Source organism: Oncorhynchus keta, unplaced genomic scaffold, assembly GCF_023373465.1.
Source record: "Oncorhynchus keta strain PuntledgeMale-10-30-2019 unplaced genomic scaffold, Oket_V2 Un_contig_3586_pilon_pilon, whole genome shotgun sequence".
NCBI lineage: Eukaryota > Metazoa > Chordata > Actinopteri > Salmoniformes > Salmonidae > Oncorhynchus > Oncorhynchus keta.
The window spans coordinates 87,193-106,516 of NW_026287324.1; the positions used below are offsets into that span (position 1 = coordinate 87,193).

The 19,324-nt window shown below is 49.0% G+C and overlaps 1 protein-coding gene across 3 annotated transcripts in view; it reads right to left on the minus strand.

The window, feature by feature from the left end:
• stam (signal transducing adaptor molecule (SH3 domain and ITAM motif) 1) overlaps nucleotides 1–18,722 on the minus strand; it is a 43,671-nt gene extending 24,949 nt beyond the window's left edge. Inside the window, exons 1-4 of one of the 3 annotated variants that reach the window (XM_052508378.1) lie at nucleotides 18,484–18,722; nucleotides 16,188–16,272; nucleotides 6,491–6,566; nucleotides 5,670–5,786 (exon numbers count right to left, since the gene is read on the minus strand). In XM_052508378.1, coding sequence (XP_052364338.1) covers nucleotides 5,670–5,786; nucleotides 6,491–6,566; nucleotides 16,188–16,272; nucleotides 18,484–18,523 — 318 coding nt within the window. In that variant the 5' untranslated portion in view covers nucleotides 18,524–18,722. The remainder of the gene's footprint in view (nucleotides 1–5,669; nucleotides 5,787–6,490; nucleotides 6,567–16,187; nucleotides 16,273–18,483) is intronic. The other 2 variants (XM_052508379.1, XM_052508380.1) reach the window with 2 other exon arrangements.
• Nucleotides 18,723–19,324: the final 602 nt, after the last annotated feature.

A 19,324-nucleotide genomic window follows, 5' to 3' on the forward strand; every position in this document is an offset into this window, starting at 1 on the left:
GCCTTCTAGGCAGAGTTCCTCTGTCCAGTCTCAGCGTTAACAGTAAAGAGGCAACTCCAGGACGCTGGCCTTCTAGGCAGAGTTCCTCTGTCCAGTCTCAGCGTTAACAGTAAAGAGGCAACTTCAGGACGCTGGCCTTCTAGGCAGAGTTCCTCTGTCCAGTCTCAGCGTTAACAGTAAAGAAGCAACTCCAGGACGCTGGCCTTCTAGGCAGAGTTCCTCTGTCCAGTCTCAGCGTTAACAGTAAAGAAGCAACTCCAGGACGCTGGCCTTCTAGGCAGAGTTCCTCTGTCCAGTCTCAGCGTTAACAGTAAAGAGGCGACTCCAGGACGCTGGCCTTCTAGGCAGAGTTGCGAAGAAAAAGCCATATCCGACTGGCCGATAAAAAATAAAATGTATTTTTCTTTCACCTTTATTTAACCAGGTAGGCTAGTTGAGAACACCTTTATTTAACCAGGTAGGCCAGTTGAGAACACCTTTATTTAACCAGGTAGGCTAGTTGAGAACACCTTTATTTAACCAGGTAGGCCAGTTGAGAACACCTTTATTTAACCAGGTAGGCCAGTTGAGAACACTTTTATTTAACCAGGTAGGCCAGTTGAGAATACCTTTATTTAACCAGGTAGGCCAGTTGAGAACACCTTTATTTAACCAGGTAGGCTAGTTGAGAACACCTTTATTTAACCAGGTAGGCCAGTTGAGAACACCTTTATTTAACCAGGTAGGCTAGTTGAGAACAAGTTCTCATTTGCAACTGCGACCTGGCCAAGATAAAGCATAGCAGTGTGAACAGACAACACAGAGTTACACATGGAGTAAACAATTAACAAGTCAATAACACAGTAGAAAAAAAAAAGGAGTATATACATTGTGTGCAAAAGGCATGAGGAGGTAGGCGAATAATTACAATTTTGCAGATTAACACTGGAGTGATAAATGATCAGATGGTCATGTACAGGTAGAGATATTGGTGTGCAAAAAAGCAGAAAAGTAAATAAATAAAAACAGTATGGGATGAGGTAGGTAAAATTGGGTGGGCTATTTACCAATAGACTATGTACAGCTGCAGCGATCGGTTAGCTGCTCAGATAACAGATGTTTGAAGTTGGTGAGGGAGATAAGTCTCCAATTTCAGCGATTATTGCAATTCGTTCCAGTCACAGGCAGCAGAGAACTGGAACGAAAGGCGGCCAAATGAGGTGTTGGCTTTAGGGATGATCAGTGAGATACACCTGCTGGAGCGCGTGCTACGGATGGGTGTTGCCATCGTGACCAGTGAACTGAGATAAGGGCGGAGCTTTACCTAGCATGGCCTTGTAGATTACCTGGAGCCAGTGGGTCTGGCGACGAATATGTAGCGAGGGCCAGCAGACTAGAGCATACAGGTCGCAGTGGTGGGTGGTATAAGGTGCTTTAGTAACAAAACAGATGGCACTGTGATAAACTGCATCCAGTTTGCTGAGTAGAGTGTTGGAAGCAATTTTGTAGATGACATCGCCGAAGTCAAGGATCGGTAGGAGAGTCAGTTTTACTAGTTTGGCGGCGTGAGTGAAGGAGGCTTTGTTGCGGAATAGAAAGCCGGCTCTAGATTTGATTTTAGATTGGAGATTTGATATGAGTCTGGAAGGAGAGTTTACAGTCTAGCCAGACACCTAGGTACTTATAGATGTCCACATATTCTAGGTCGGAACCATCCAGGGTGGTGATGCTAGTCGGGTGTGCGGGTGCAGGCAGCGAACGGTTGAAAAGCATGCATTTGGAATAAGATGGGCAAAAGAACAGACATGTGAATATTGGACAAAAAGTGTTATGGACAGAAATCTAAGTTTGAGGTGTTCAGATCACAAAAAACAACATTCGCGAGACACAGAAATGTTTTCATATATGTTGGAGTGCTTTTAAAAAATAAAAAAAATCCTTTATTTAACTAGGCAAGTCAGTTAAGAACAAATTCTTATTTTCAATGGCGGCCTAGGAACAGTGGGTTAACTGCCTGTTCAGGGGCAGAACGACAGATTTGCACCTTGTCAGCCTGGGGATTTGAACTTGCAACCTTTCGGTTACTAGTCCAATGCTCTAACCACTAGGCTACCCTGCTTGGTGGAGGCAATGTGATGGTCCGGGGTGCTTTGGTGGTGGTAAAGTGGGAGATTTGTACAGGGTAAAAGTGATCTTGAAAAGGGAAAGCCATCACTCCGTTTTGCAACGCCATGCCATACTCTGTGGACGACGCTTAAATGGAGCCAATTTCCTCCTACAACAGGGCATTGACCCAAAGCACAGCTCCAAACTGTGCTTTAACTATTTAGGGAAGAAGCAGTCAGCTGGTATTCTGTCTATAATGGAGTGGCCAGCACAGTCACCAGATCTCAACCCGACTAAGCTGTTGTGTTCCCATCAAGTCAATCCAACTTGTGGGACGTGCTTCAGGAAGGGGTGAAAAAAAAAAGATTTAAAAGATTTAAAAGATTTAGATGCACTATTGTAAAGTGGCTGTTCCACTGGATGTCATAAGGTGAATGCACCAATTTGTAAGTCGCTCTGGATAAGAGCGTCTGCTAAATGACTTAAATGTAAATGTAATGTAATGGGTGAAATCTCTTCAGATTGCCTCAACAAATTGACAACTAGAATGCCAAAGGTCTGCAATGCTGTAATTGCTACAAATGGAGGATTCTTTGACGAAAGCTAAGTTATTTCAATTAAAAATCATTATTTATAACCTTGTCAACGTCTTGACGATATTTCCTAATCATTTTGCAACTAATTTCATTTCATGTGTTTTCATGGAAAACAAGGACATTTCTAAATGACCCCAAACTTTTTAAAGGCAGTGTATTTTATTCAAACAGAACAATGAAGTAAAGGTCGAACGCAGCAGTTTTTTTTATCTCAATATCAAATTATTTCTGGGTAACAATTAAGTACCTTCCTATGGTTGTTTTCAATTAAAAATGCAAAAATAAAATTAAAAAATAAGTAGCTTCTTTGCAGGACTGTCTGGGAGTGTTCTGTGTGGGGAGGAGAAACCTAGCTGTTATTGGCAGAATTATGTTTGACAAATATAATGAAGGATAATTAACAACGTAAAGGCTTGATTCTGTCGACATTATCAAGGCGCGGTTTTTGTTCAGACCAAATGTTAACCAAGACCGGAGTGAAGGTCAGTGGCTGTTGTGCACCTCACTTCTCCCACCTGGAATCTGAGAGGAGGTGGTCAGCATTTTGAAACTATTTAACCATTTACTTAATTGTTTAAAACCTGGACGTTTTATGTCATTTTATGAAGCATTCCTTGCCCTGTTTCAAAGTAGCCAAAATACAACCATAGAAATGTGGGTGGAACTCTATAAAGAGTTCATATGCCATTGAAACCAATAATCTATTATTTTATAAAGACTTCATATGCCATTGAAACCAATAATCTATTATTTATAGACTTCATATGCCATTGAAACCAGCATTTTCATAACGTTCTATAGGTTTTCAAATTAACGTTTTAATTGTCCAGCAGCCAAAGGTATAATCCTAGTCATATTAGCAACCCATGCTAGTTGATGATAATCCTAGTCATATTAACAACCCGTGCTAGTTGATGATAATCCTAGTCATATTAACAACCCATGCTAGTTGATGATAATCCTAGTCATATTAACAACCCATGCTAGTTGATGATAATCCTAGTCATATTAGCATCCCATGCTAGTTGATGATAATCCTAGTCATATTAGCAACCCATGCTAGTTGATGATAATCCTAGTCATATTAGCAACCCATGCTAGTTGATGATAATCCTTGACATATTAGCAACCCATGCTAGTTGATGATAATCCTTGACATATTAGCAACCCATGCTAGTTGAAAAACTGGAATATGCTTAACACCCCGGCCGTCCTACAATCTAAACTAGATGCACTCAATCTCACACAAATTATCAAGGAACCTACCAGGTACAACCCTAAAATCGGTAAACACGGGAACACTCAGATATCATCCTGACCAACCTACCCTCAGTTTGAAAAAACTAGCCTTCGCTTCCCTAACAGAAATTTGCATCCTGTAACACAAATTTCCAAATGTTTCGGGACACTGTAAAGTCCATGGAGAATAAGAGCACCTCCTCGCAGCTGCCCACTGCACTGAGGTTAGGAAACACTGTCACCACCGATAAATCTACGATAATTGAACATTTCAATAAGCATTTTTCTACAGCTGGCCATGCTTTCCCCCTGGCTACCCCTTTACTGGCCAACATCTCAGCCCCCTCGTCCCCCCGCTACTCCTTCACCCAAATCGCTGATGTTCTGAAAGAGCTGCAAAATCTGGACCCTACAAATCAGCTGGGCTAGACAATCTGGACCCTCTCTAAAATTATCCGCCGCCATTGTTACAATGCCTATTATTAGCCTATTCAAACTCTTTCGTATCATCCGAGTTCCCTAAAGCTAACTGGTCACCATAGCAACACCCAGCAGCACGCGCTCCAGCAGGTATATTTCACTAGTCATCCCCAAAGCGAACTCCTCATTTGGCTGCCTTTCATTCGAGTTTTCCGATGCCAATAACTGGAACGAATTGTAAAAAAAAATAATAATAAATAAAATATATATATATATTTTTTTTTTTAAATCACTGAAGCTGGAGACTATGTCCCTCACTAACTTTAAGCATCAGCTGTCTGAGCAGCTTACCGATCACTGTACACAGCCAATCTGTAAATAGCACACACGACTACCTCATCCCCATATTAATAATCCCCATATTAATGCTAAATTGTAATTATTTTCGCCTATAGGGCCTATTTATTGCCTTTACCTCCCTTATCCTACCTCATTTGCACACACTGTATATAGATTTTTCTATTGTGTTATTGACTTGACTGTATGTTTGTTTACTCCATGTGTAACTGTTGTTTTTGTCGCAATGATTTGCTTCATCTTGGCCAGGTTGCAGTTGTAAATGAGAACTTGTTCTCAACTGGCCTACCTGGTTAAATAAAGGTGTTCTCACCTGGCCTACCTGGTTAAATAAAGGTGTTCTCAACTGGCCTACCTGGTTAAATAAAGGTGTTCTCAACTAGCCTACCTGGTTAAATAAAGGTGTTCTCAACTAGCCTACCTGGTTAAATAAAGGTGTTCTCAACTGGCCTACCTGGTTAAATAAAGGTGTTCTCAACTGGCCTACCTGGTTAAATAAAGGTGTTCTCAACTGGCCTACCTGGTTAAATAAAGGTGTTCTCAACTAGCCTACCTGGTTAAATAAAGGTGTTCTCAACTAGCCTACCTGGTTAAATAAAGGTGAAATTAAAAATGATGAGTAACCAATGCATCTTTAGATCTCCCCTCTTAATTTCTAACATATATTTGCATCTATGTCGCGTGAAACCGCTCACGGATATTTTCATCTACATCGCATGTTACCGCTTGTGGTGCGCTTTGGAGAATTGTGTTTTCCGGCTAATGACATTTTGGAAACTTTGCGCGTAGCCTTTAGCCATGTGTGCATTGTTGAGCTTATAATATGAATAAATAAATCTAAACTGGAAAAAGTAGCCAGCTGAAAATGGGCCTGTAACACACACACACTTAGATTAGTATGGCCCTTCAAACTTTATACAACACGTTTCATACAACAATTTTCAAAGTAGATATTTCTGTAACATTACATACAATGACAGCGAATATCCAGACCTTGTTTAGAACGTTGCTGACCTCACTGGCAAACTCTCTGGAGCACACTTCTAGATGAAATATCTTCCCACAGTTTGAAACACAGGCACCAAGTAGCTGGGAAGGGAAAAACACGTTTACTTCAATAATGTAAAGATAAAGCTTTTTTAAGCTGTCATAAAGCTCTATGAAATATATTTATAGCATAAGACAGCTTTATGAAATACACACTATATCGACAAAACTATGTGGACACCCCTTGAATGAGTAGATCTGGCTATTTCAGCCACACCTGTTAATGACAGGTGTTTCAAATCGAGCACACTGCCATGCAATCTCCATAGACAAACATTGGCAATGACTTTCAACGTGGCACCGTAATAGAATACCACCTTTCCAACAAGTCAGTTCATCAAATTTCTGCCCCGTTAGAGCTGTCCGTGGCCAACTATAAGTGCTGTTATTGTGATGTGGAAACGTCTAGGAGCAATATCCAATATCGGTGCCCGACCTCACTAAGGCTCTTGTAGCTGAATGGAAGCAAGTCACCTCAGCAATGTTCCAACATCTAGTGGAAATCCTTCCCAGAAGAATGAAGGCTGTTATAGCAGCAAATGGGGGACCAAGTCAATATTAACGCTCATGATTTTGGAATGAGATGTTCGACAAGATGGTGTCCACATACTGGTCATGTAGTGCATTTACAGCATAAGACAGGGCTTTATGACAGCTTAAGACCGCTTTATGAAATATATTTATACAGCAGACAGTTTGTCCTCCAAGCACCTGTTGTAATACATAGCTGTGTTGTCTGTGTTTACCGTCAGAGCCTGCATGGCAACATGTGGATCCTTGTGGTTGACTCGTCTCATAATCGACCGAAGACATTCTTTAGGCCTTGAACAGAACACACATCAACCTTCATTATGATGATCAACAACACATACAACTTCATCAATAACACACACATCCTCATCAACAATGCTTTAGCGGGATTCTCTCTCTTCAGAACTGGCTCAGTGATTTTTGCATGGGTGTAATCTTTTTTTGACAATTTTTGATATTCTTAGTGTTTAGTGTGGCTTTTGACATGATTGATCATTGTCTGCTGCTGGAAAAATATGTGTTATGGCTTTACACCCCCTACTATATTGTGGATAAAGAGTTACCCGTCTAACAGAACACAGAGTGTGTTCTTTAATGGAAGCCTCTCCAACATAATCAGGAATTTCACAGGGAAGCTGTCTCGTAGGCCCCTTACATATTGTTTTTTCAATCTTTACTAATGACATGCCACTGGCTTTGAGTAAAGTGTGTCTATGTCTGCGGATGATTCAACACAATACACGTCAGCTACTACAGCGACTGAAATGACCGCAACACTTAACAAATAACACATATAGAATCACGTAGTAACCAAAAAAAAAGTGTTAACCTTTTTGGGATAGGGGGCAGCATTTTCACTCTTGGATGAATAGCATGCCCAGAGTGAACTGCCTCCTACTCTGTCCCAGATGCTAATATATGCATAGTATTATTAGTATTGTAGTTTTCCAAAGCTTTGCGTACCGTGTACACATTGAGATATGGATGAGGTTGCACTTCCTAGGGCTTCCACTAGATGTCAACCGTCTTTTGAAACTTGAAGGAGGATTCTACTATAAAGGAGGGGCTCATGAAACCTCTGAGTCAGTGGTCTGGCAGAGAACCTTGGTCTCCTGACGCGCGCTCCCGACAGAGTTACCTCTCGTTCCAGTGCCTTTCTGAAGAGAAAGGAATTCTCCGGTTGGAACATTGATGTTTCATGCTGAAAACAAAATTGATTCCATACATCGTTTGACATGTTTCTAAAGGACTGTAAGGGAACTGAGTTTTTGTCTGGATGAAATGCTCGCGCCTCATGAAGATGGTTTACTGGGCTGAACATGCTAACAACAAGTGGCTATTTGGACATAAATTATGGAACTTTATTGAACAAATCAGTCATTTATTGTCGAACTGTGATTCCTGGGAGTACCTTCTGATGAAGATTATCAAAGTGAATATTTATGGTGTTGTTTCTAACTTTGTTGATTACAAAACGGCGGCTATTCCTCTGGATGTTTTGGGTTCTGAGCGAGGTTCTCAGATTATGCGTTTTCCGTAAAGTTTTAAAAAAATCTGACACAGCGGTTGCATTAAGGAGAAATCTCTAATTCTGTGAATAACACTAGTATCTTTTATCAATGTCGTGAAGCTTGGAGGTGTGATGGTGACACGGTCTGTAATTTATTTAGAATTCAAGGCACACTTAACCAGCATGACTACCACCGCATTCTGCAGCGATATGCCATCCCATCTGGTTTGCGCTTAGTGGGACTATCATTTGTTTTCAACAGGACAATGACCCAAAACACCTCCAGGCTGCGTAAGGGATATTTGACCAAGAAGAAGTGTGATGGAGTGCTGCATCAGATGACCTGGCCTCCATAATGACCCGGCCTCAATCTAATATAGATGGTTTGGGATGAGTTGGATCGCAGAGTGAAGGAAAAGCAGCCAACAAGTGCTCAGCATTTGGGAACTCCATCAAGACTGTTGGAAAAGCAATCCAGGTGAAGCTGGTTGAGAGAATGCAAAGCTGTCATCAAGGCAAACGGTGGCAACTTTGAAGAAACTCAAATATATTTTGATTTGTTTAACACTTTTTTGGTTACTACATGAATACATGTGTTATTTCATATTTGCTGATGTCTTCACTGTTATTCTACAATGTAGAAAATAGTACAAATAAAGAAAACCCCTTGAAAGAGTAGGTGTGTCCAAACTAACAACAACAACACATTAATATTCATCAACACATTTTTATTACAAACATCACACCTTCATGTGGCCCGCTAGGAGACTGCCCTATCTCATTACTGGCCCGCTAGGAGACTGCCCTCTCACATTACTGGCCCGCTAGGAGACTGCCCTATCTCATTACTGGCCCGCTAGGAGACTGCCCTCTCACATTACTGGCCCGCTAGGAGACTGCCCTCTCACATTACTGGCCCGCTAGGAGACTGCCCTCTCTCATTACTGGCCCGCTAGGAGACTGCCCCATCTCATTACTGGCCCGCTAGGAGACTGCCCTCTCATTACTGGCCCGCTAGGAGACTGCCCTATCTCATTACTGGCCCGCTAGGAGACTGCCCTCTCACATTACTGGCCCGCTAGGAGACTGCCCTCTCACATTACGGGCCCGCTAGGAGACTGCCCTCTCACATTACGGGCCCGCTAGGAGACTGCCCTCTCACATTACGGGCCCGCTAGGAGACTGCCCTCTCACATTACGGGCCCGCTAGGAGACTGCCCTCTCACATTACGGGCCCGCTAGGAGACTGCCCTCTCACATTAATGGCCCGCTAGGAGACTGCCCCCTCACATTACTGGCCCGCTAGGAGACTGCCCCATCTCATTACTGGCCCGCTAGGAGACTGCCCCATCTCATTACTGGCCCGCTAGGAGACTGCCCCATCTCATTACTGGCCCGCTAGGAGACTGCCCCATCTCATTACTGGCCCGCTAGGAGACTGCCCCCTCTCATTACTGGCCCGCTAGGAGACTGCCCCCTCTCATTACTGGCCCGCTAGGAGACTGCCCCATCTCATTACTGGCCCGCTAGGAGACTGCCCCCTCTCATTACTGGCCCGCTAGGAGACTGCCCCCTCTCATTACTGGCCCGCTAGGAGACTGCCCCATCTCATTACTGGCCCGCTAGGAGACTGCCCCATCTCATTACTGGCCCGCTAGGAGACTGCCCCATCTCATTACTGGCCCGCTAGGAGACTGCCCCATCTCATTACTGGCCCGCTAGGAGACTGCCCCATCTCATTACTGGCCCGCTAGGAGACTGCCCCATCTCATTACTGGCCCGCTAGGAGACTGCCCCATCACATTACTGGCCCGCTAGGAGACTGCCCCATCACATTACTGGCCCGCTAGGAGACTGCCCCTCTCATTACTGGCCCGCTAGAGACTGCCCCATCTCATTACTGGCCCGCTAGGAGACTGCCCCATCACATTACTGGCCCGCTAGGAGACTGCCCCATCACATTACTGGCCCGCTAGGAGACTGCCCCATCACATTACTGGCCCGCTAGGAGACTGCCCCATCACATTACTGGCCCGCTAGGAGACTGCCCCATCACATTACTGGCCCGCTAGGAGACTGCCCCATCACATCACTGGCCCGCTAGGAGACTGCCCCATCACATCACTGGCCCGCTAGGAGACTGCCCCCTCACATCACTGGCCCGCTAGGAGACTGCCCCCTCACATCACTGGCCCGCTAGGAGACTGCCCCCTCACATCACTGGCCCGCTAGGAGACTGCCCTCTCACATCACTGGCCCGCTAGGAGACTGCCCTCTCACATCACTGGCCCGCTAGGAGACTGCCCTCTCACATCACTGGCCCGCTAGGAGACTGCCCTCTCACATCACTGGCCCGCTAGGAGACTGCCCTCTCACATCACTGGCCCGCTAGGAGACTGCCCTCTCACATCACTGGCCCGCTAGGAGACTGCCCTCTCACATCACCCCTCTCACATCACTGGCCCGCTAGGAGACTGCCCTCTCACATCACTGGCCCGCTAGGAGACTGCCCTCTCACATCACTGGCCCGCTAGGAGACTGCCCTCTCACATCACTGGCCCGCTAGGAGACTGCCCTCTCACATCACTGGCCCGCTAGGAGACTGCCCTCTCACATCACTGGCCCGCTAGGAGACTGCCCTCTCACATCACTGGCCCGCTAGGAGACTGCCCTCTCACATCACTGGCCCGCTAGGAGACTGCCCTCTCACATCACTGGCCCGCTAGGAGACTGCCCTCTCACATCACTGGCCCGCTAGGAGACTGCCCTCTCACATTACTGGCCCGCTAGGAGACTGCCCCCTCACATTACTGGCCCGCTAGGAGACTGCCCCCTCTCATCACTGGCCCGCTAGGAGACTGCCCCCTCTCATCACTGGCCCGCTAGGAGACTGCCCCCCTCATCACTGGCCCGCTAGGAGACTGCCCCCTCTCATTACTGGCCCGCTAGGAGACTGCCCCCTCTCATTACTGGCCCGCTAGGAGACTGCCCCCTCTCATTACTGGCCCGCTAGGAGACTGCCCCCTCTCATTACTGGCCCGCTAGGAGACTGCCCCCTCTCATTACTGGCCCGCTAGGGAGACTGCCCCCTCTCATTACTGGCCCGCTAGGAGACTGCCCCTCTCATTACTGGCCCGCTAGGAGACTGCCCCCTCTCATTACTGGCCCGCTAGAGACTGCCCCCTCTCATTACTGGCCCGCTAGGAGACTGCCCTCTCACATTACTGGCCCGCTAGGAGACTGCCCCCTCTCATTACTGGCCCGCTAGGAGACTGCCCCCTCTCATTACTGGCCCGCTAGGAGACTGCCCCCTCTCATTACTGGCCCGCTAGGAGACTGCCCCCTCTCATTACTGGCCCGCTAGGAGACTGCCCCCTCTCATTACTGGCCCGCTAGGAGACTGCCCCCTCTCATTACTGGCCCGCTAGGAGACTGCCCCCTCTCATTACTGGCCCGCTAGGAGACTGCCCCCTCTCATTACTGGCCCGCTAGGAGACTGCCCCCTCTCATTACTGGCCCGCTAGGGAGACTGCCCCCTCTCATTACTGGCCCGCTAGGAGACTGCCCCCTCTCATTACTGGCCCGCTAGGAGACTGCCCCTCTCATTACTGGCCCGCTAGGAGACTGCCCCCTCTCATTACTGGCCCGCTAGGAGACTGCCCCCTCTCATTACTGGCCCGCTAGGAGACTGCCCCCTCTCATTACTGGCCCGCTAGGAGACTGCCCCCTCTCATTACTGGCCCGCTAGGAGACTGCCCCCTCTCATTACTGGCCCGCTAGGGAGACTGCCCCCTCTCATTACTGGCCCGCTAGGAGACTGCCCCCTCTCATTACTGGCCCGCTAGGAGACTGCCCCCATCTCATTACTGGCCCGCTAGAGACTGCCCCATCTCATTACTGGCCCGCTAGGAGACTGCCCCATCTCATTACTGGCCCGCTAGGAGACTGCCCCATCTCATTACTGGCCCGCTAGGAGACTGCCCCATCTCATTACTGGCCCGCTAGGAGACTGCCCCATCTCATTACTGGCCCGCTAGGAGACTGCCCCATCTCATTACTGGCCCGCTAGGAGACTGCCCCATCTCATTACTGGCCCGCTAGGAGACTGCCCCATCTCATTACTGGCCCGCTAGGAGACTGCCCCATCTCATTACTGGCCCGCTAGGAGACTGCCCCATCTCATTACTGGCCCGCTAGGAGACTGCCCCATCTCATTACTGGCCCGCTAGGAGACTGCCCCATCTCATTACTGGCCCGCTAGGAGACTGCCCCATCTCATTACTGGCCCGCTAGGAGACTGCCCCATCTCATTACTGGCCCGCTAGGAGACTGCCCTCTCTCATTACTGGCCCGCTAGGAGACTGCCCTCTCTCATTACTGGCCCGCTAGGAGACTGCCCTCTCTCATTACTGGCCCGCTAGGAGACTGCCCTCTCTCATTACTGGCCCGCTAGGAGACTGCCCCCTCTCATTACTGGCCCGCTAGGAGACTGCCCCATCTCATTACTGGCCCGCTAGAGACTGCCCCATCTCATTACTGGCCCGCTAGAGACTGCCCCCTCTCATTACTGGCCCGCTAGGAGACTGCCCCCTCTCATTACTGGCCCGCTAGGAGACTGCCCCCTCTCATTACTGGCCCGCTAGGAGACTGCCCCCTCTCATTACTGGCCCGCTAGGAGACTGCCCCCTCTCATTACTGGCCCGCTAGGAGACTGCCCCCTCTCATTACTGGCCCGCTAGGAGACTGCCCCCTCTCATTACTGGCCCGCTAGGAGACTGCCCCCTCTCATTACTGGCCCGCTAGGAGACTGCCCCCTCTCATTACTGGCCCGCTAGGAGACTGCCCCCTCTCATTACTGGCCCGCTAGGGAGACTGCCCCCTCTCATTACTGGCCCGCTAGGAGACTGCCCCCTCTCATTACTGGCCCGCTAGGAGACTGCCCCCTCTCATTACTGGCCCGCTAGGAGACTGCCCCCTCTCCTTACTGGCCCGCTCAGGAGACTGCCCCCATCTCATTACTGGCCCGCTAGGAGACTGCCCCCATCTCATTACTGGCCCGCTAGGAGACTGCCCCATCTCATTACTGGCCCGCTAGGAGACTGCCCCATCTCATTACTGGCCCGCTAGGAGACTGCCCCATCTCATTACTGGCCCGCTAGGAGACTGCCCCATCTCATTACTGGCCCGCTAGGAGACTGCCCCATCTCATTACTGGCCCGCTAGGAGACTGCCCCATCTCATTACTGGCCCGCTAGGAGACTGCCCCATCTCATTACTGGCCCGCTAGGAGACTGCCCCATCTCATTACTGGCCCGCTAGGAGACTGCCCCATCTCATTACTGGCCCGCTAGGAGACTGCCCCATCTCATTACTGGCCCGCTAGGAGACTGCCCCATCTCATTACTGGCCCGCTAGGAGACTGCCCCATCTCATTACTGGCCCGCTAGGAGACTGCCCCATCTCATTACTGGCCCGCTAGGAGACTGCCCCATCTCATTACTGGCCCGCTAGGAGACTGCCCCATCTCATTACTGGCCCGCTAGGAGACTGCCCCATCTCATTACTGGCCCGCTAGGAGACTGCCCCATCTCATTACTGGCCCGCTAGGAGACTGCCCCATCTCATTACTGGCCCGCTAGGAGACTGCCCCATCTCATTACTGGCCCGCTAGGGAGACTGCCCCATCTCATTACTGGCCCGCTAGGAGACTGCCCCATCTCATTACTGGCCCGCTAGGAGACTGCCCCATCTCATTACTGGCCCGCTAGGAGACTGCCCCATCTCATTACTGGCCCGCTAGGAGACTGCCCCATCTCATTACTGGCCCGCTAGGAGACTGCCCCATCTCATTACTGGCCCGCTAGGAGACTGCCCCATCTCATTACTGGCCCGCTAGGAGACTGCCCCATCTCATTACTGGCCCGCTAGGAGACTGCCCCATCTCATTACTGGCCCGCTAGGAGACTGCCCCATCTCATTACTGGCCCGCTAGGAGACTGCCCCATCTCATTACTGGCCCGCTAGGAGACTGCCCCATCTCATTACTGGCCCGCTAGGAGACTGCCCCATCTCATTACTGGCCCGCTAGGAGACTGCCCCATCTCATTACTGGCCCGCTAGGAGACTGCCCCATCTCATTACTGGCCCGCTAGGAGACTGCCCCATCTCATTACTGGCCCGCTAGGAGACTGCCCCATCTCATTACTGGCCCGCTAGGAGACTGCCCCATCTCATTACTGGCCCGCTAGGAGACTGCCCCATCTCATTACTGGCCCGCTAGGAGACTGCCCCATCTCATTACTGGCCCGCTAGGAGACTGCCCCATCTCATTACTGGCCCGCTAGGAGACTGCCCCATCTCATTACTGGCCCGCTAGGAGACTGCCCCATCTCATTACTGGCCCGCTAGGAGACTGCCCCATCTCATTACTGGCCCGCTAGGAGACTGCCCCATCTCATTACTGGCCCGCTAGGAGACTGCCCCATCTCATTACTGGCCCGCTAGGAGACTGCCCCATCACATTACTGGCCCGCTAGGAGACTGCCCCATCTCATTACTGGCCCGCTAGGAGACTGCCCCATCTCATTACTGGCCCGCTAGGAGACTGCCCCATCTCATTACTGGCCCGCTAGGAGACTGCCCCATCTCATTACTGGCCCGCTAGGAGACTGCCCCATCTCATTACTGGCCCGCTAGGAGACTGCCCCATCTCATTACTGGCCCGCTAGGAGACTGCCCCCTCTCATTACTGGCCCGCTAGGAGACTGCCCCCTCTCATTACTGGCCCGCTAGGAGACTGCCCCCTCTCATTCCTGGCCCGCTAGGAGACTGCCCCTCCTCATTACTGGCCCGCTAGGAGACTGCCCCCTCTCATTACTGGCCCGCTAGGAGACTGCCCCCTCTCATTACTGGCCCGCTAGGAGACTGCCCCCTCTCATTACTGGCCCGCTAGAGACTGCCCCTCTCATTACTGGCCCGCTAGGAGACTGCCCCTCTCTCATTACTGGCCCGCTAGGAGACTGCCCCTCTCATTACTGGCCCGCTAGGAGACTGCCCTCTCTCATTACTGGCCCGCTAGGAGACTGCCCTCTCTCATTACTGGCCCGCTAGGAGACTGCCCTCTCTCATTACTGGCCCGCTAGGAGACTGCCCTCTCTCATTACTGGCCCGCTAGGAGACTGCCCTCTCTCATTACTGGCCCGCTAGGAGACTGCCCTCTCTCATTACTGGCCCGCTAGGAGACTGCCCCTCTCATTACTGGCCCGCTAGGAGACTGCCCTCTCTCATTACTGGCCCGCTAGGAGACTGCCCTCTCTCATTACTGGCCCGCTAGGAGACTGCCCTCTCTCATTACTGGCCCGCTAGGAGACTGCCCTCTCTCATTACTGGCCCGCTAGGAGACTGCCCTCTCTCATTACTGGCCCGCTAGGAGACTGCCCTCTCTCATTACTGGCCCGCTAGGAGACTGCCCTCTCTCATTACTGGCCCGCTAGGAGACTGCCCTCTCTCATTACTGGCCCGCTAGGAGACTGCCCTCTCTCATTACTGGCCCGCTAGGAGACTGCCCCTCTCATTACTGGCCCGCTAGGAGACTGCCCCTCTCATTACTGGCCCGCTAGGAGACTGCCCTCTCTCATTACTGGCCCGCTAGGAGACTGCCCCTCTCATTACTGGCCCGCTAGGAGACTGCCTCTCTCATTACTGGCCCGCTAGGAGACTGCCTCTCTCATTACTCTAGGAGATTACTGGCCCGCTAGGAGACTGCCCTCTCTCATTACTGGCCCGCTAGGAGACTGCCCTCTCTCATTACTGGCCCGCTAGGAGACTGCCCTCTCTCATTACTGGCCCGCTAGGAGACTGCCCCCTCTCATTACTGGCCCGCTAGGAGACTGCCCTCTCTCATTACTGGCCCGCTAGGAGACTGCCCTCTCTCATTACTGGCCCGCTAGGAGACTGCCCTCTCTCATTACTGGCCCGCTAGGAGACTGCCCTCTCTCATTACTGGCCCGCTAGGAGACTGCCCTCTCTCATTACTGGCCCGCTAGGAGACTGCCCTCTCTCATTACTGGCCCGCTAGGAGACTGCCCTCTCTCATTACTGGCCCGCTAGGAGACTGCCCTCTCTCATTACTGGCCCGCTAGGGAGACTGCCCCATCTCATTACTGGCCCGCTAGGACTGCCCTATCTCATTACTGGCCCGCTAGGAGACTGCCCTCTCTCATTACTGGCCCGCTAGGAGACTGCCCCCTCTCATTACTGGCCCGCTAGGAGACTGCCCTCTCTCATTACTGGCCCGCTAGGAGACTGCCCTCTCTCATTACTGGCCCGCTAGGAGACTGCCCTATCTGGATATACAGTATACATATAATTGATTGACGTATTGATAGACATGTGTAACTGACCCGGAGCGAGACTGTCCTATCTTATCACACAGGTCCAGGATGAGGCCCCAGTCCTCCGCTGTGTTCATCTCACTGGTGGCTTTCTCTGAAGAACAACAAACACAAAACATCAGCTCACTGCTGAAGTGGGCTATAACACAAACAAATCCATTTAGGGTAAGATAACGTGGGGAACCACTTGTCACAGCCAGAGTTCTAACCGGAAATGGCTCATCAGTTACTCAACATGCATTTATTCCTTATGTTATTATTTTTCTATTTATTCGCTGGGTTATTCTTTTTTATATTTGTTCAACTATTTCTCTGCATTGTTGGGAAGGGCCGTAAGAAAGCATTTCACTGTTAGTCTACACCTGTTGTTTACCAAGCATTTCACTGTTAGTCTACACCTGTTGTTTACCAAGCATTACACTGTTAGTCTACACCTGTTGTTTACCAAGCATTACACTGTTAGTCTACACCTGTTGTTTACCAAGCATTTCACTGTTAGTCTACACCTGTTGTTTACCAAGCATTACACTGTTAGTCTACACCTGTTGTTTACCAAGCATTACACTGTTAGTCTACACCTGTTGTTTACCAAGCATTACACTGTTAGTCTACACCTGTTGTTTACCAAGCATTACACTGTTAGTCTACACCTGTTGTTTACCAAGCATTTCACTGTTAGTCTACACCTGTTGTTTACCAAGCATTTCACTGTTAGTCTACACCTGTTGTTTACGAAGCACCTGCAGTGCTTAATTAGAGCCGGATCAGGTTCCGGCACCTCCACGTTTTGGACTGTTTTGTTTCTAAACATAATTGGCTGGATCCCGTACCTCTACTCGCCCAAGAAATCATTTTCACATTTTTGCAACGTAACATGTTTAATAAAAGCGATCAAAGTTCATTTGAGTTCTCTCTTAGTTAATTCTCCAGCCACCAGAAAAAAACGTAATGTGAAAAAGTCGATTTTCAGGCCGAGCCTAATATCCTAAGAGTTCATTTGGGTTGGGCCGGCCGGGTTTTAAGGTTTGGGCAAAATTGTAACCTATGGCACGCGGTACCGGAGCGCCAAGTCTAGGACCAAAAGGCTCCTTAATAGCTTCTACCCAAAGCCATAAACTGCTGAACGATTAATCAAATGGCCACCCGGACTATTTACATTGACGGTAAGGTCTATCTGTTACATTCGGCGCATCAGACAAATAACGTTTGATTTTATTTGTGTTTGACACCAATGCGGACTGTGTGAGAAGCGCGCCAGTATGTCTCACATAACTAGAATGAGATTCATTTTCTATGACATCTCTCCTTCTTTCTACTCTGATAGACATGAGCCTGCATCTCATCTCTCTCGTTGCACTTTATCATTTATTTCCTTATATAAGCCACGCGAAGGGTTCTGAACGAATTGCGGCACCCCTGACACATTTAAATATACTTGCCAAAGCCATAGAATTACTGCCGTCTGTTCAGAAACAAATTAAATCATTCAGAATAGGCTACTACACCATGACAAGGGCTCTAATTTAGCGAGAGGAATATTTCTAATCCCCTTCCAGTGCTGTCAATAACATCTCTTCCAGTCTCATCTTCTCCTGTGTAGGTCTTCCAAAAAGTCCTCATGGTCAAATCCAAAAAGTCCTCATGTCCATCCTTTCCATCCTGGAGCGATGGGTAACGATGCTTCGTGGGTGACTGTTGTTGATGTGTGCAGAGGGTCCCTGGGTCGCGCCCGGGTATGGGCGAGGGGACGGTCTAAAGTTACTGTTACATAGATAGCTAACCCCTTCACTAATCTATGCTTGATACACACATCCAAGTTAACGTTAGCAACGTGCTTAGCTTCTTTGCCTGCATAGTTAGTCAGTCATTGTAGTGGCATCTAGTGTAGCTGCAGATAAAATGCAACGTCATCTTCTCCGACTGGCACCATGGAGCATCAGTTTGCTGCTAGTTAACATCTTTACTGTCGCTTATCAAAATGGTCTAACTTTATCAACATTACCGGGGCCAGATGTCTTGCTAACAACACTTCAGTAGTTAGCTAGTGAATGGGCTATCCCCATAGCTCTTACTGGCTAACGTTAGGTAGCCATGTTGACTGCCAGTCAGCTAACTAACAAGCTAGTTAACTAAAGAAGGGTGTTAGCTAGCTACGGCTACAAAACGTAAGAAGACGTGCCGCTAACGTTAACTAGCTACGTGGGGAAAATCAACTCAAGACCTGGATAACGTTCAGGTACTAAGTTACAGCTAGCAAAACACAAACAAAGCCGAGGCGTTAGAGAAGCCAACGTCAACAACTTACCAACATCTTGCTCAAATGGATTGGACGTGAAGAGAGGCATTACCGCAATTTATATCAACCACAGTGTTGTAGTTCTCTTATTCGTTTCTCTCGGCTATTCACTAACGTTAGTTATTACATTAAAACGCATAGCTAGAACAGAAAGTAGGGCATATGTAGTAGCCAGCCAGCTAGTCAGTCCTCGATCAGCCCGCAACAAACGAGGCATTCTGGGTAACGGACATCACTGCGTTCTGAACATAGACGTTCACGTGACCGACTAAAAATGGACTTCTGGGGTTCGCCTTCAAGCTAAAAGTTCCCAATTGAAACTGATACAAACGGATAACAATTGTGCAATCATGCCACAATTGGACTAAATCATGCTAAACAAGTTTGGAATGTTGTTATATACATTCAACAAAATACAGTTATTAGTTGAAATTGCACTGGATGTATTTGAATTCAGAATTGCATTGGGGGCATACTCTACTATTGCAGCATTGAGGTTGAGACTGGGGTCGGGGGACGGGGGACACTGTGGCCCTGTCCGACACTACCCCCGGATAGGGCCAACCAGGCAGGATACAACTCCACCCACTTATTATTATTATTATTATTACTTTGCCAAAGCACAGCCCCCACACCACTAGAGGGATATCAACAGACCACCAACTGACTACCCTGAGACAAGGCTGAGCATAGCCCACTAAGATCTCATCCAACACATGAGCCCAGAGGAGGCACAAAACCGGACAGGAATGTCAGTGACTCAACCCACTCAAGTCGAGTATAGCGAAAAAAGCCTGGCACAAAGTGATGCATCCCTCCTGGGGATGGCATGGAAGAGCACTAGTAAGCC